General features: G+C 46.4%; 1 protein-coding gene across 45 annotated transcripts in view; it reads right to left on the bottom strand.

Moving 5' to 3' along the window:
• Window positions 1-17374, bottom strand: part of nrxn3a (neurexin 3a) — a 1279906-nt gene that overhangs the window by 94052 nt on the left and 1168480 nt on the right. For 4 of the 45 annotated variants that reach the window (XM_078234439.1, XM_078234404.1, XM_078234444.1 and 1 more), the window contains one exon: window positions 16355-16362. The exons of 39 other annotated variants lie outside the window; for them this stretch is intronic. In XM_078234439.1, coding sequence (XP_078090565.1) covers window positions 16355-16362 — 8 coding nt within the window. Of the gene's footprint in view, window positions 1-2033; window positions 2046-16354; window positions 16363-17374 lie in introns of all 45 variants that reach the window. 2 more of the 45 variants (XM_078234409.1, XM_078234403.1) reach the window with 1 other exon arrangement.

Here is a 17374-nt window from a genome sequence, read left to right as displayed (position 1 = left end):
AATACGTCTCTCCTGTCTTCTAATCTTCCATTTTGTGCCACCCCTCACTGCCCCCATTTTTCAAAAGAAAATACGGGCGTAACGAAGAGGAGCAGGGATGGATCACGTAGCTTCTTTCCTTGCTTGGGCGGCACGGTGGCACAGTGGTTAGCACTGCTGTCTCATAGCGCCAGGGTCCCAGGTTCAATTCCAGCCTCGGGTCACTGTCGTCTGTGCAGAGTCTGCACGTTCTCCCCGCGTCTGCGTGGGTTTCCTCCGGGTGCTCCAGTTTCCTTTCACACTACAAAGATTGGCTTAGGTTGATTGGCCATGATAAATTGACTCTAATTTTAGGGGGATTAGCAGGGTAAATGCATGGGGTTACGGGAGTAGGGCCTGGTGGGATTGTGGTCAGTACAGGCTTGATGGGCCAAATGGTCTCCTTCTGTACTGTTGGGATTCTATGATTCTATGACTGCTCCATGATTGAAAGTCACTGGGGCTAATCCTTTGCCTCAATGCCAATTTCCTTTAGCTCCTTGAGAGATCAGAAGTCTGTTTATCTCAGCCTTAAATGGATTCAACCACTGAGCAATCACCTAAGGTAGAGATTTCCAAAGAGGCACAACTGATGTGAATGTAGCCCAGTCCATCACTCAAACCAGCCTCCCATCTATTGACTCTGTCTACACTTCCCGCTGCCTTGGAAAAGCAGCCAGCATAATTAAGGACCCCATACAACCGGACATTCTCTTTTCCACCTTCTTCCGTCGGGAAAAAGATACAAAAGTCTGACGTCACGTACCAACCGACTCAAGAACAGCTTCTTCCCTGCTGCTGTCAGACTTTTGAATGGACCTACCTCGCACTAAGTTGATCTTTCTCTACACCCTAGCTATGACTGTAACACTACATTCTGCACTCTCTCCTTTCCTTCCCTATGAATGGTATGTTTTGTCTGTATAGCGCGCAAGAAACAATACTTTTCACTGTATATTCATACATGTGACAATAATAAATCAAATAATAAATCAAATCAAAACTGTCGGAAAAATGAGATTGAATTTTTTTTCTTGTTTTGCAATATCATTGTCCTATTCTCATATACCGGGAAACAAGCTTGTGAGGGGGTGACTGGTTTAATTGGTTTAGAGACAGAAAGAGTGCAAAGGTCACGCAACATGAGGGAGGGTGTGAAGGCAAGGGATTTGATAGGGCGATGGACGGTGGAAACCAGGAGAACTGGAATGAAAATTTAAATAAGGTAAAGCAAATCATATAATCCCTATAGTACAGAAGGAGGCCATTCATAAGTTCATAGGAAATTGGAGCAGAATTAGGCCATTCAGCCCATCAGGTCTACTCCGCCAGTCGATCATGGCTGATATACTCCTCATCCCCATTTTCCTGTCTTCTCTCCACAACCTTTCAACACATTACCAGTTAAAAATCTGTCTAACTCCTCCTCAAATTTACTCACTGTCCCAGCATCCACCACACTTTGGGGTAGCGAATTCCACAGATTCACAACCCATTCCACTGAGCGAGCCTTCTCCGGCAACAATCCCACCCAGGGCCCTATCCCCGTAACCCCACATATTTACCCTAGCTAGTCCCCCTGACGCTAAGGGACAATTTAGCATGGCCAATCCACCTAACCCGCACATCTTTGGAAAGGAATGGGTTGAAGCTGGCTGTTGCATTTCAGAAGAGACTGTGCACAATCAGAATATTGTAAATAGATGAGACCAAATGGTGTAAGTTTACTTTTTAAAATATAGTAGCCACGAAGTAAAATAAACAGGGGCTATCAACTCTGGGAAAAGGGAACTTCTAAAGGAAAGAATAGAGGGTTAGGTCAAAGGGGAAAAACAGATTTAAGAAAACACTGAAGATAGTGGTGAGATCTCAAAGGAGGCAGGGTGCTGACAAAGCCAGATCTTAAGAGCCAATTTGATGTCACCCTCAGAGACCACCCTACATTCAAGATGGTGCCGGAACATGGAGACTTCTTACAAGCTGTCCCCATCATACCCTCTAATTCTATCTTTTACCCTTGTTCTATGCTTTTAAAACTCTAACTCTTATGAACTCTATCTTGCTCTACACCCTAGCTATGAGGGTGTAGAGCAAGATAGCTCTACACCCTAGCAAAGGGTGGCATGGACAAGTTGGGCCGAAGGCCTGTTTCCATGCTGTAAACCTCTATGACTCTATGACTGTAACACTACATTCTGCACTCTGTCCTTTCCTTCTCCATGAACGGTATGCTTTGTCTGTATAGTGCGCAAAAAACAATACTTTTCATTGTATGTTAATACATGTGACAATAATAAGTCAAATCAAATCAAAATCAAATCAAAATAAGAGCAACAAGGCATTGTATGGTAAAGCTACTGAAATTTTATAGATAGGAAAATCTGTAAGGCCTGTTGCCATAAATCACCATTGACCCAGATGACCATAGGCTGTTCTTCCCCTTTAGACCATAAGACGATAAGACATAGAAGCAGAATTAGGCCACTTGGCCCATCGAGTCTGCTCCGCCATTCAGTCATGGCTGATATTTTTCTCATCCCCATTCTCCTGCCTTTTCCCCATTACCCCCGATCCCTTTATTAATCAAGAACCTATCTATCGCTGTCTTAAAGACGCTCAATGACCTGGCCTCCACAGCCTCCTGCAGCAAAGAATTCCACAGATTCACCACTCTCTGGATGAAGAAATTCCTCCGCATCTCTGTTTTAAAGTATCGTCCCTTTAGCTGAGGTTGTGCCCTCTAGTTCTAATTTTTCCTACCAGTGCAAACATCCTCTCCATGTCCACTCTATCCAGGCCTCGCTGTATCCTGTAAGTTTCAATAAGACCCCTCCCTCATCCTTCTAAACTCCAACGAGTACAGATCCAGAGTCCTCAACTATTCCTCATACGACAAGCTCTTCATTCCAGGGATCATTCTTGTGAACCTCCTCTGGACCCTTTCCAAAGCCAGCACATCCTTCCTTAGATACTGGGCCCAAAACTGCTCACAAAACTCCAAACTGGGTCTGACCAGAGCCTTATACAGCCTCAGAAGTACATCCCTGCTGTTGTATTCTAGCCCTCTTGACATGAATGCTAATATTAACTGTGAAAAGCTGTTCTTGTGTTTTAAGTGTAATTTCTTTCTTTTCTTTATTTTAGTAAATGTTTAACTTTAAGATAAGATCATCACAACTGGTCTGAGAAGTTGCTTCCTGACTTCAGAAAACCTCCTCATAATACACAAATTGCAAAAAAATGTTCTGGCAGCTGTTTCACATTTCCCTTTGGAATTGGGACAGTGTGGTAATTACCACCTGCCATGAATGAAGAAACTTTTCCTCATCTCTGAGAAGTGGTGGAGCAGTGGTAATATCACTGGAGTAATAAGCTAGAGGCCCAAACGACTGCTTGGGGGGATACGGGTTCAAATCCCAGCAATTAATAAAATCTGGAATCTCAGTAATGGTGATGCTGTAACTAATCATTGATTATTGTAAATATCCATCCAGTTCACAAAGGAAATCTGCCATCCTTGCCTTGTCTGGCCTACATGTGACTCCAGACTCACTGAAATATAACTCCTAACCGCCCTCTGAAATGACATTGATAGAATTCATAAAATAGAATCCCTGCAGGAGGAAGCCATTCAGCCCATCGAGTCCCACCCAGGCCCTATCCCCATAACCTCAGCTATTTACCCTGCTAATCTCTAAAGGACACTTTAGCATGGCCAATCCAACTAACCCGCACATTTTTGGACTGTGGGAGAAAATCGGAGCACCGGAGGAAACCCTCGCAGACACGGGGAGAATGTACAGACTCCATACAGACAGTGATCCAAAGTAATGGAATTGAATCTGGGTCCCTAGTGCCGTGAGGCAGCAGTGATAATTGTTGTGCCACCCATGTGACCTAGCAAGTCACTCAATTCAAGGACAATTAGGGGTGGGAAATGAATGCTGGCCTTGCCAACGACACCCACATCCCATGAAAAGAATAAAGTAACAGAAATCCTAAATGACTGACCCTCCCAACTTATCTCGAGGCTCCCTCCCGTGTTCTAGATTCCTCGAATCATAGAATCCCTACAGTGCAGAAGGAGGCCGTTCGGCCCATCAAAACTGCACCAATCACAATCCCCCCCCAGGCCCTATCCTCACAACCCCATGCATTTACCCTAGTTAGTCCTCCTGACACGAAGGGGCAATTTAGCACGGCCAATCCACCTAACCCGCACATCTTTGGACTGTGGGAGGAAACCGGAGCACCCGGAGGAAACCCACGGGGAAAATGTGCCAACTCTGCGCAGACAGTGACCCGAGGCCGGGAATCGAATCGGGACCCCGGCGCTGTGAGGCAGCAGTGCTAACCACTGTGCCGATGGAACGCTCCGCCAAAAATGGTGACAGCAGGATTCCGAAGCAACTTCCCCAGTTCCAAAATAGGGAATTGGGGGCGTACTTAAAGAGGAAATAAAACAAAAATGCAGAGTGACGGGGAAGGAGCAGGGATTGGGATTGGTCGGAAAGGTGGTTCAAAGAACTGGCATCGGCATAACGGCCCAAATGGCCTCCTTCAGAGCCACAGGACTCTAAGATTATAATGAAATTCTGAAGGGGTCAAGGTCAGGCTACAAGGATTGAAAGGTTGTTCCTTACAGAGCAACTTTACAGCCCCTTGTAGCCTGGCCTTGATCTTAAGGAGATCAGTCGTGGTTAGCACTGTGCCACCGTGCTTCCCCAGCCAGGGCAAACAAGCTCTCAGTGTCTACCCTGTCAAGCCCCTCCAGACATTGCGCTGCGGAGGTACTTGCTGTCAGTTAGTTAAATCTCTAACTCCTTCCCGTTCTGAGCGAAGAGCGCTGGCCTGAGGCGTTTCATTCTGCTTCCCTTTCCAGGATGCTGTCTCACCTACCGAGTACTTCCAGCATTTTTTGTTTTTACTGACTGCAATCATCTTTCTTGTCATGGAAAGAAAAAAGAGGGGGAAAAAAAAGCCTTTATCAAGTCACTCTTTAATCATTGCCCTGCCATTATTTACAAGGTCACTGTGAACACTGATGACAAACAAGCATTGATAGCAGCAAGCATTCTCAGTGCTGAAAATTAGACAGCCGATATGTATTTGGACGAAATGAAAGGCTTATATCTTTTAATGGCATCTTTTTTCTCATTGACTGACTCATGTTCTACTTGACACGAGAATTAAGAGATAGCCACAAAGTCGGCGCAATAAAACAGAGGTCATGTACATTATCAAATTATGTTCACCTTCCCGCAAAGTCCTACGGTATTCAGAAATTATTTCAGGAGCTTTTTTCTTTTTAACATCCGGCATAGCGAGACATAAAAGCAGGCACAAAACTAACATAAATAATAATAATAATAATGGAAAATGCTGGAAAATCTCAGCAGGTCTGGCAGCATCGGTGGAGAGAGAAACAGAGCTGACGTTTCGAGTAAGTGTGACTCTTCCTTCAGAGTCTCCACTTCAGCTCTGCCCAAGACCGCTAGAAACCACAAAGGGTCGTGAACGTTGCCCAGTCCATCACGCAAACCAGCCTCCCATTCATTGACTCTGTCTACACTTCCCACTGCCTCGGAAAAGCAGCCAGCATAATCAAGGACCCCACGCACCCCGGACATTCTCTCTTCCACCTTCTTCCATCGGGAAAAGGATACAAAAGTCTGAGATAAAAGCAAATTACTGCGGATGCTGGAATCTGAAACCAAAAGAGAAAACGCTGGAAAATCTCAGCAGGTCTGGCAGCATCTGTAAGGAGAGAAAAGAGCTGACGTTTTGAGTCCAGATGACCCTTTGTCAAAGCCTTTGACAAAGACCCATTGACAAAGGGTCATCTGGACTCGAAACGTCAGCTCTTTTCTCTCCTTACAGATGCTGCCAGACCTGCTGAGATTTTCCAGTGTTTTCTCTTTTGGCTACAAAAGTCTGAGGTCACGTACCAACCGACTCAAGAACAGCTTCTTCCCTGCTGCCATCAGAGTTTTGAATGGACCTACCTCGCGTGAAGCTGATCTTTCTCTGCACCCGAGCTATGACTGTAACACTACATTCTGCACTCTCTCCTTTCCTTCTCTATGAACGGTATGCTTTGTCTGTATAGCGCGCAAGAAACAATATACTAATACATGTGACATTAATTATTCAAATCAAAATCAAACCAAAGAGTTAAAGAGAGGGAGAAGTGTGATGAGTTTTATATTGTTTAAGAGTGGATTGAGCAGAATAGAAGCTGAGGGGTAGGCTAGAGCGAGGAGAGATTTGACAAAGGTGTCATGGAACACAAAACAAAGAGGGTATCCATCGTAGAATTAGGGACTGAAGAATGTTCTGATAGCAGCATAAAAGTAAGATAACAGAATGTGTTAATAAGGGTCAGCACTCTGTGAAAGCAAAACTTGGGAACAAGTGACAGATGGCCCTGTGGGGGGAGGGGGGTTTGCATTGGGACAAAAACACTTGGATTAAAACAAAACAGGTCAAGATGGAAGAGAAAGTTCACAGTTCGAAAATTGTTGAAACTAACATGTTAGCAGATTGACAGCACAAGCTGAGGTGCTGAAAGACTGTCTTCCTCTGGCGAGTGAGTCAGGATCTAAGGAATGCAGTCTCAGAGTGAGGGGTCAGCCATTTAGAGACAAGGTGAGGAGAAATGTCTTCAGTCCAAGGGTTGTGAATCATTGGAATTCTCTACCCCAGAGAGCTGCCTGCTGAATCATTGAGTACATTCAAGATGGTGATCAATAAATTGATGGGCATGGAGGTAATCAAAGGATTACAAAGATCAGACAGAAGAGTGGAGTTCAGTCTGAGGTCAAGTCACCATTGACCGAGGTGACCGTAGGCTGTTCTTCCCTTTTAGACCATAAGATCATAAGATATGGGGGCAGAATTAGGCCATTTGGCCCATCGAGTCTTCTCCGCCATTCAATCATGGCTGATATGATTCTCATGAGTAGGCAGAGCCTTCATGAATAACCTGGTACGGGAATTGAACCCGCGCTGTTGGTGTTGCTCTGCGTCACGAACCAGCCAACCTCCCAGCAGCGAGTCACCCATTGCAGGTCGCAATCTGATCCAGGCAACCACACCTATACTCAATCCAACATGCAAGTTCCACAAATATATTGGACCAATGCTAAGTAGTAGGCCAGGGGAACAACCGGCTCAATAAAAGGTTGTCAGGTCAATAGGAAGGAAAAACTTGCATTTAAATACAGCACCTGTGGTAATCTCAGGGCTTTCCAGCTAATGAGGTAGTTTCTGAAGTGCAGTCACCGCTGTAATGCACAGCAGAGAAAAGGACGGTCAATTTATGCACAGCAAGCTCCCACAAACAGCAATGTGATTCTGACCAGATAACCTGTATGTGTGATGTTGTGTAAGGGACAAATGTTGACCAGGGCACAAAGAGAGACCCTCGCTGGAAATAGTGCCACGGGTTCTGAAGGGCAGGCGGGCTTTAGAGTCCCATCTGAAAGACGGAACCTCCGACGGTGAAACATCTCATCATTTTGAAGGAGGAAGTCAAGGCTAACCTCTCTTCCCCGAGATCTTTGAGGATGCTGCCAAGAAAATGGACAGTTGGAACACCCTATGGCCTCTGGAGGGCGGGGGAAATATGAAAATCTGACAATCTGCGGAAGCTCGCAAGCTGGTCAATAAAAAAAATCAAAGTTTTAATGTTTATTTATTAGTGTCACAAGTAAGGCTTACATTAACACTGCAATGTAGTTACTGTGAAAATCCCCTAGTCGCCACACTCCGGTGCCTGTTCGGGTACACTGAGGGAGAATTTAGCATGGCCAATGCACCCTAACCAGCACGTCTTTCAGACTGTGGGAGAAAACTGGAGCACCCGGAGGAAACCCACGCAGACACGGGGAGAACGTGCAGATTCCACACAGACAGTGACCCAAGCCGGGAATCAAACCCGGGTCCCTGGAGCTGCGAGGCAGCAGTGCTAACCACTGTGCCACCGTGCACCAGAAAGTGCCCCTGAAAGGTTTAGTGTCAGACTGAAAGGTGAAAGTTCAGGGGCACTGTAATCAGTAGCTGAATGCTAATGTTTGTACTGGCGGGAAGTTGGCCGGATGGCTAGTTCGTGCCGCAGAGCAACACCAACAGTGTGGGTTCAATTCCCCTCCCGGCTAAGGTTATTCATGAAGGCCTCTCCTTCTCAACCTTGCCCCTCGCCTGAGGTGTGGTGATCCTCAGGTTAAATCACCACCAGTCATCTAATCAGGAGCTGATTGCTAAAGTTTATTTCGATACAATTGATTTGGATGTTTGGTTAATAGACAAACCTGATAACAGAAAGAGCGGCAGGGACGGGGGGAGCAGTCAGTGGTGGCAGTGTGATTTAATTCAGCCATTCACTTGGATAGATAGATGGCAAATTGAATTTAGTACTGACAGATATGAGGCACTGCACATTGGGTGGGAGAATGCCACTGGCACATTGCGAAGGGAATAAGATTAGCACACAAACTTCGGGAGAGTAGCTGGTTGTCACTGTAAAGGTACTCAGCTTTATGCCCCTGCCTGAGGGGACACGTGGACGCTACAACGTGTCACTTGAGATTTTCTAATTGCATCCCCATATTTTCTCAACATTGAAAACGATCCATGTATCCAGTGGCTCAGTGGCTCGTGTCCCCAAGCTGAATCAGAACATTGTGGGATCAAGTCCCACTCCAGGGCTGAGTATAAAAACCTCCAGTGTGAGGCAGTGGGAGTGCTGCATTGCTGGAGGTACTGCATTAGCTGAAAGGTCAAACCGAGGCTCATCGGCCTGATTGAGTGGCTATTGAAGATCCCATGGTGCTCTTTTGGAGAAGAGTTGGGATTGTCAATAGCCAGTATTCATCCTGCAACCCAATATCACCTTTATCTGGTCAATATCGCGGTGTGGGACCTTGCCGTGTTCCAATTGGCTGCTGCATTTCCTGATTACACTTCATTGGCGATGATATTTTTCTTTAATCGTTCATGGGACGAGGGCACCGCTAGCTGATCAGCATTTGTTGCCCATCCCTAATTGTCCTTGAACTGTTAGGGTTTCGGGAACCCCAACGCAAACTGGAGGAACAACACCTCATCTTCTGATTGGGCACTTTGTAGCTTTCTGGACTGGACTTTAAAAGTTCAACCACTTCAGAGCAGCTCCACCTTCAGCCCATTTCCATTTATTTTATTCCATTCTGTTTCTTTTCTTTTCATCTCATTTGTGGTAAACCACTGTTAGCTTATTACCTGTATATGTGACATGCTTGGACACATCCCTGCCGGCCCTACCCGAGACTCCTCCCCCTGGTCCAGGTACAAAGGCAACTGCTCTCCACCCCCCTGCCTCAGTCTGGACCAGTTCATCGGCATGGGTGTGCTCCAAGTCTTTTGCTAATAAAAGCCTATTTGTTCTTGCACACAAACTAGTCTGCTCGATTGATGGTGCATCATCATTGATCTATTTTTATCATCCTTCTTTCTCACTTCCGTTTTTCCACCTCTCCATTCCCATTCTCCTTCTTGCCTCCTCCCTCTCCCCGCCCTTTCAGGGAACTGCTTTAACCATCTGTACCTCTTTTCTGCCATTCACACATCCTGATCATTTAATGTATACTTTTAGCACCTTTTTCAGCTTCCTTCATCCCCATTTACATTCCTCCCACAGTCCGAAAGACGTGCTGGTTAGGTGGATTGGCTGTGCTAAATTCTCCCTCAGTGTATGCGAACAGGCGCCAGAGTGTGGCAACTAGGGGATTTTCACAGTAACTTCATTGCAGTGTTAATGAGAGCCTACTTGTGACTAATAAATAAACTTTAAATTTTGTTCCATTACATTCTCCCCCACCCCCATAGTATAAATCCTTTCTGATTTTCTTTGCTCTTAGCTCTGATGAATGACCATCCAGACTTGAAACGTTGGCTCTTTTCTCTCTCCACTGATGCTGTCAGACCTGCTGAGATTTTCCAGCATTTTCTGTTTTTACCCCTTGAACAGAGGGCAGTTGAGAATCGACCACATTGCTGTGGCTCTGGAGTCACATGTAGGCCCGACCGAGTAAGGACGGCAGATTTCCTTCCCGAAGGAACATTAGTGAACCAGATGGGTTTTTCCAACAATGGTTTCATGGTCATCAGTAGATTTTTAATTCCTGATATTTATTGAATTCAAATTTCACCATCTGCTGTGGCGGGAATCGAACCCGGGTCCCCAGAACATTAATTGAGTGTTTGGATTAGTAGTCCAGTGGCAATACCATCATGCCACTGCTTTCCCTTCAAAGCACTTTGGGAAGTTACTTTGGGGTATGAGAGGTGCTATATAAATGAAAGGAAAACTGGGATCTTGGTCTTGGAATGTGAGGCGAGTTGGAAAATCCCAGGCTCAAAGACAAGATTACCACCAAGTGAGGTGACCTTCGACCTCACTGACCAGAGCAACATTTATCGGGAAAGTAAATCAGAAAATTCAATTGCAGCTGGAAAAAAAGCATTCTTGCAGTCCTCCCACCCCAGATTGAAGGTCCTGAACTGAGGAACAATGATCTTGTGGATAAGTTTAAAGTTATTAATGTCACAAGTAGGCTTACATTAACACTGCAATGAAGTTACTGTGAAACTCCCTAGTCGCCACACTCCGGCGCCTGTTTGGGTATACTGAGAGTCAATTTAGCATGGCCAATGCACCTAACCAGCACGTCTTTCAGAGTGTGTGAGGAGCACCCGGAGGAAACCCTCGCAGACATGGGGAGAATGTGTAGACTCACACACAGATCCAAGCACGGGAATCGAACCCGGGTCCCTGATGCCGTGAGGCAGCAGTGCTAACCACTGTGCCGCCGTGATGAATCCATGACCAAGATGTACAAACTCCCAAATCAGGAAGAATGGAGGAAAAATATATCCCTCGTGTCAGAGTGACCTTCAGGTTAAGATAGCTGGTTCACAGAAAAGGCAATTAACACCAAAAGTTGGCTTGAAGCCATTAATGACACAGCCAGAGGGGATAAAAGTCCTTTTGGAGCATTTCCCCTCCGTCCCTGATTCTGCTCTCTCCTCCTCCCCCTTGTCCCCTAACCCTCTTGGGGTCACTGGCTGTGGTGAAGGAGGCTCTCTCAGGACCGAGAGTCGACATTTACAGATTCCCCCCACCCCTCAATCACAGCACCTACTCTGTCAGCTCGGAGAGAGATGTGTTCCCTGGAACTGGCTGAAAATAAAGAATGTCAAAAAATAAATTTATTCTTCCTCTAATCTGCGTTCCTCTAATGTCGCTGCGCCAACTGCCGTTAGAAGCCAGCCGCATCCATCACTAAAGGGCAGCGTGAAGATAAAGTTGAATTGGAATTTTTTATTGCTTTGCATTATGGAAGGATTAGTGAAATAATCTGTCATTTTATATATATGACTCTATCACACAAAGCCTGACTCTGCAGGTCCCTCTGTTAGCCAGGAATTAAAATCATTCGCGCCAAACAGATTTCATTCCAGATCAACTTGGAGAAACACGATAAATTTTGCGGCGCGCTGTATTTTGCTCAACGTTGACAATTATTTGGACATGTACCCGCGTCGTTTGTGAGGCTCTCCTTGTGGACCCTTCCGGCTTTGGACCTGTGCTCATTGGAATTGAGGAGAATGAGGTTGCAGACAGGATTCTCAGGGGGCTTGTCAGGGTAGATGCTGAGAGGTCCTTTCTCCTTCTGGGGAAGTTCAGGAGCAGAGGGTATAATCTCAGAACAAGGGGTTCACCCATTTAAAATCATAGAATCATAGAATCCCTACGGTGCAGGAGAGGCCATTCGGCCCATCGGGTCTGCACCGACCACAATCCCACCCCGGCCCTATTGCTGCAACCCTGCTATTTACCCTACTAATCCCCCTGACACCAGGGTGAATTTATCATGGTCAATCAACATAACCCGCACATCTTTGGACTGTGGGAGGAAACCGGAGCACCCGGAGGAAACCCATGCAGACACGGGGAGAACGTGCAAACAGACAATGACCCATGCCGGGAATCGAACCCGGGTCCCTGGTGCTGGAAGACAGCAGTGCTCCGGTTTCATCCCACAGTCCAAAGATGTGCGGGTTAGGTTGATTGGCCGTGCTAAATTAACCCTAGTGTCAGGGGGGATTAGCAGGGTAAATATGCGGGGTTACGGGAATAGGGCCTGGGTGGGATTGTGGTCGGTGCAGATTCGATGGGCTGAATGGCCTCCTTCTGCACTATAGGATTCTATAATTCTTGATTCTGAAACCAATCTCTCTGACCATTTCAGCAGATAAACAATCTTTCCAGAATTTTGTGTTGCTTGGACATACGTAAGTGTGTGAAAATGTGCGAACAGGTGTCGGGCGCCATCTTTGGTTCAACATTTTGGTCGGCGGGTGAGTGAGAGAGTCGGAAGCATGGCTGTCCACAACCAAGCAGTAAATTTACCCATTAAGAGGTCAATTGAACCCAATGTTACCCGGCCGTCTACGTTTACAGTTGGCAGTCGGGCTGCTTGGCCAGATGGCCTTTACACTGCAGCTAACACCTCGAACCAGGGCTGGATGATTTGATTTGATTTATTATTGTCACATGTATTAGTATACAGTGAAAAGTATTGTTCCGTGCGCGCTATACAGACAAAGCATACCGTTCATAGAGAAGGAAAGGAGAGAATGCAGAATGTAGTGTTACAGTCTAGGGTGTAGAGAAAGATCAACTTAGTGCGAGGTAGGTCCATTCAAAAGTCTGATGGCAGCAGGGAAGAAGCTGTTCTTGAGTCAGTTGGTACGTGTCCTCAGATGAAAGGTCAGAGCTAATATAAAATTAGAGGTGTCTGGGGATGGAGCTTTGTGTTGGAATGCGCTGCCTCGATGCTCTTTGCAGTGTTTCTCTGCTGCAGAGTATTTTTTTTTAGAAGTGTGCGGACCCTGGAGACGGCTGTGCGGTGGTTGTCCCCCTGAGTGAACACATTAGCACCAGCTCGCACCCTCTCTGTTCTCATCATCCACCCTCCCTGGCAGTGTTGAGCCTTTCCCAGCGCATGTTTCGCGATGGCTACTCATTAATTGGCCTGCCAGCGTTCCGGGGCCCATTGCGGGTGGAAGCACGTTCCCTCCCCCCTTTTCGGGCATTGACTTTGTCTACACTTCCCGCTGCCTCGGCAAAGCAGCCAGCATTATCAAGGACCCCACGCACCCCGGACATTCTCTCTTCCACCTTCTTCCTTTGGGAAAAAGATACAAAAGTCTGAGGTCACGTACCAACTGACTCAAGAACAGCTTCTTCCCTGCTGCCATCAGACTTTTGAATGGACCTACCTTGCACTAAAGTTGATCTTTCTCTACACCCGAGCTATGACTGTAACACTACATTCTGCACTCTCTCCTTTCCTTCTCTATGAACAGTATGCTTTGTCTGTATAGCGCGCAAGAAACAATACTTTTCACTGTATACTAATACATATGACAATAATAAATTAAATCAAAATCAAATCAAGTGTACGCGCCCGATGGAGGAAAGTTCAGGCCTAAGATTCTCACTCCAGGTTAGGCCTTGGGCAGCGCTGCGATGGATCAACTGGTCCCAACTTCATCTGTGGTTATCATGGTCTGTCACCCACACATTACCCAAAGTGGGTGGCACATTGTCAAACCTTCACTCAAAGTGCCCCCCCCCCACCCCACCTCCTCCCCCCTCCAGCCCTCCTCGCAGCAGAATGCCCCCACCTCCAGCTCATCATTGGACTAATAATTGGACAGATTGAAGCCAATGCTCTGGGAACACAAGTCCAAATGCTGCCATGGAATTTAAATTCAACTTCCTATAATTAAAATGTGCAATCGTGTAAGCTAGGCTCAGCAATGAAAACCGTGAAAAATTCATCGATTGTTGTAAAAACCCATCTGGTTCACGAATGTCCTTTAGTGAATGAAATCCGCCATCCTTACCCTGTCTGGCCTACATGTGACTCCAGAGCCACAGCAATGTGGTTGACTCTCAACTGCCCTCTGAAATGGCCGAGCGAGACACTCAGTTCAAGGGGCAATTAGGGATGGGCAAGATGAGGTTCAAGACAGAGATAAGGAGAAGCTACTTCTCACAGAGGGTTGTGAATCTATGGAACTCACTGCCCCAGACTGCAGTGGATGCAGAATCAGTCAATGGATTCAAGAAAGAGATAGATAAATATTTGATCAAAAGCGGGATAAAGGGCTCCAGGGAAAACACAGCGAAGTGAGTTAGGATGAGATGGAGATCAGCCATGATCATTTAGAATCGCGGGCTCGAGGGGTTGAATTGCCTACTCTCGCTCCTCATTTGGGTGTTCCTATGTCCATTTGTTGAGTTAAGGTCTTATATCAGGTCACCTCCTCACTCTCCAGTGGAAACATGCCCAGCCTCAGAAGACAACCCGTTCATTCCAGGTATTAAACCTCCTCTGATTCACCTCCAATATATTTACATCCTTCCTTAAATAAGGAGATCAAAACTGCACACAGTATTCAAGATGTAGCCTCAACAATGCCCTGTATAACTGAAGTGTAACAAACAGCCTGACTTTTATCATAGAATAGAATCCCTACAGTGCAGAAGGAGGCCAATCGGCCCATCGAGTCTGTACTGGCCACAATCCCACCCAGGCCCTATCCCCATAACCCCTCATATTTACCCTGCTAAACCCCCTGACACTAGGGTTAATTTAGCACGGCCAATCCATCTACCTCACACGTCTTTGGAGTGTGGGAGGAAACCGGAGCACCTGGAGGAAACCCACACAGACACGGGGAGAACGTGCAGACTCCGCACAGACAGTGACCCCAAGCCGGGAATTGAACCTGGGTCCCTGGCGCTGTGAGGCAGCAGCGCTAACCGCTGTGCCACCGTGCCGCCCCCTAGGCACCCCCACAATCTGGGGAATCATCTCCTTTATGTTATCCTCCCAGCGAAAGAATAAAACAACGCAGGGGGTGAAGGGTGAGGCAGCTCAGGACTGCGTTTAGATGCGATCTCTCAGGCAGAAATAAGCTGTCAGCTTACATTTTACACGGCAAAAGTACAGAACATTATGTAAAGTCACCCAACACTCTAGTGTCACGGGGAGATGTGGATTTTAATGAACAAGTTCACCGAATATGCTCTGGATTTCTAATCCGCTGACAAGCTTCCTAATAACCACATTGCCGCGATGCGGTAGGCTCTGAGCCTAATATACCTTATTTTCCATTTGAAGCCAGGGATCAGTGAAATATATCACTTTCCAAGGCGCATGATTATCTTTCTCAAATAGACCAGGCTGAACTCAGAAAATAATTGGATTAGTAACTGGAATTTGGGGCATAATCCTTCCCCGCAACGAGTGGTTAAGATGTAGAATGCGACCCAGATAAAGCAGCTAACTGATATTTCAATGGCTGGCAGGAGTGAACATTGGGGCGAGAGATGCTCGAGGTTCTTTCAGCATCGCACCCATACCGTTCGGAAGATTCGCTAACTGCATCAAAGATATGGTCATTAAAAAAAAATCAAATCCTCCTGACAAATTCTGAAAACTTTCGATATTTGAAAGCTCCATCAGTCTGGTGGGCGTAGGAATATACAGCTGATACATTAATTCAGCCCGTTCCAGCTATCAGATGGTGATACACCACCCCGCGATATTCATCAAAAGGACAGGAGTGGTTGCTCTGCTTTGCTTGTGAGGGTTGCCAATTCTAGTGGCTGGCACAGCGCCAGGGACCCGGGTTCGATTCCTTTTTAGAGGCAAGGATAGATACATTTTTGAACAGTGAAGGAATTGAGGGTTACGGTGAGCGGGCGGGTAAGTGGAGCTGAGTCCACGAAAAGATCAGCCATGATCTTATTGAATGACGGAGCAGGCTCGAGGGGCCTGATGGCCTACTCCTGCTCCGAGTTTTAATGTTCCCGGCTTGGGCCACTGTCTGTGTGGAGTCTGCACGTTCTCCCCGAGTCTGCATGGGTTTCCTCCGGGTGCTCCGGTTTCCTCCCACAGTCTGAATGATGTGCCGGTTAGGTGCATTGGCCGTGCTGAATTCTCCCTCAGTGTACCCGAACAGGTGCCGGAGTGTGGTGACTGGGGGATTTTCACAGCAACTTCATTGCAGTGTTAATGTAAGACTTGCTTGTCACACTAATAAATAAACTTAACTTTACTCTATTTGGAAAATATTCCTGGAGATTTATCACAATTCCACTGCCCTACCCAACACAACTTTCCTTTCTCCCATTTCTATAACTAATAAACGAAACTGTTTCAAGAATATGTAAGAGGAACATTCAAATAAAAAAGTTTCTGCATTTTTTTTTAACCTGGGTTGCTCGGAGTTTTATTCATAAACCCCTACAGAGTGGATGAGCCCATTCGGCCCATCGAGCCTGCACTGACTTGCTGAGAGAGTATTTTACCCAGGCCCTCTCCCCTGCCTTATCCCTGTAATGACACACACTTACCGTGGCTAATCCCCCTAATCTGCACATTTTTGGACACTAAGGCTGGAATTTTACCATCCCGCCTGCCACGGGAATCGGAGTGGGCAACAGAAAGGTCTGTTGACCTCGGGACGAGCGAGGTTGTAAACTCCTGCCCGCAGGGGCAATTTAGCATGGCCAATCCACCTAATCTGCACATCTTTGGACTGTAGGAGGAAACCAAAGCTTTGACAAAGGGTCATCTGGACTCAAAACATCAGCTCTTTTCCCTCCTTACAGATGCTGCCCGACCTGCTGAGATTTTCCAGCATTTTCTCTTTTGGTTTCAGATTTCAGCATCCGCAGTCATTTGCTTTAAACCATGTTCTTTGAGTTCTTATGCCTGGCTTACAGTCTTGTGGGCATCAGTATTCCTACTGTGCCTCTCCCACATGGTGATTCCACCTGTATGAGCCTTGACAGTGAGTGCTGACCCTGGCATAGAAGGTGGATACTCTGAGGACCCGGGTTCGAATCCCACCACGGCAGGTGGCGAAATTTCAATTCAATAAAAATCTGGAGTTAAAAATCTACTGATGACCATGAAACCATTGTTGATTGTCGGAAAAACCCATCTGGTTCACTAATGTCCTTTAGGAAATCTGCCGTCTTTACCCAGTCTGGCCTACATGTGACTCCAGAGCCACAGCAATGTGGTTGACTGTCAACTGCCCTCAGGGAACCAGGAATGGGCAATAAATCTGGGATCAGTGCTGGGTGCATTGTTATTTGTCATTTACATAAATGATTTGGATGAGAACATAGGAGGCATGGTTAGTAAGTTTGCAGATGACACCAAGATTGGTGGTTATCTACGATTGCAACGGGATCTTGATCAATTGGGCCAGTGGGCTGACGAAC

This window comes from Mustelus asterias, chromosome 18 (genome assembly GCF_964213995.1).
Source record: "Mustelus asterias chromosome 18, sMusAst1.hap1.1, whole genome shotgun sequence".
NCBI lineage: Eukaryota > Metazoa > Chordata > Chondrichthyes > Carcharhiniformes > Triakidae > Mustelus > Mustelus asterias.
This window is presented reverse-complemented; position numbering and strand designations above follow the sequence as displayed.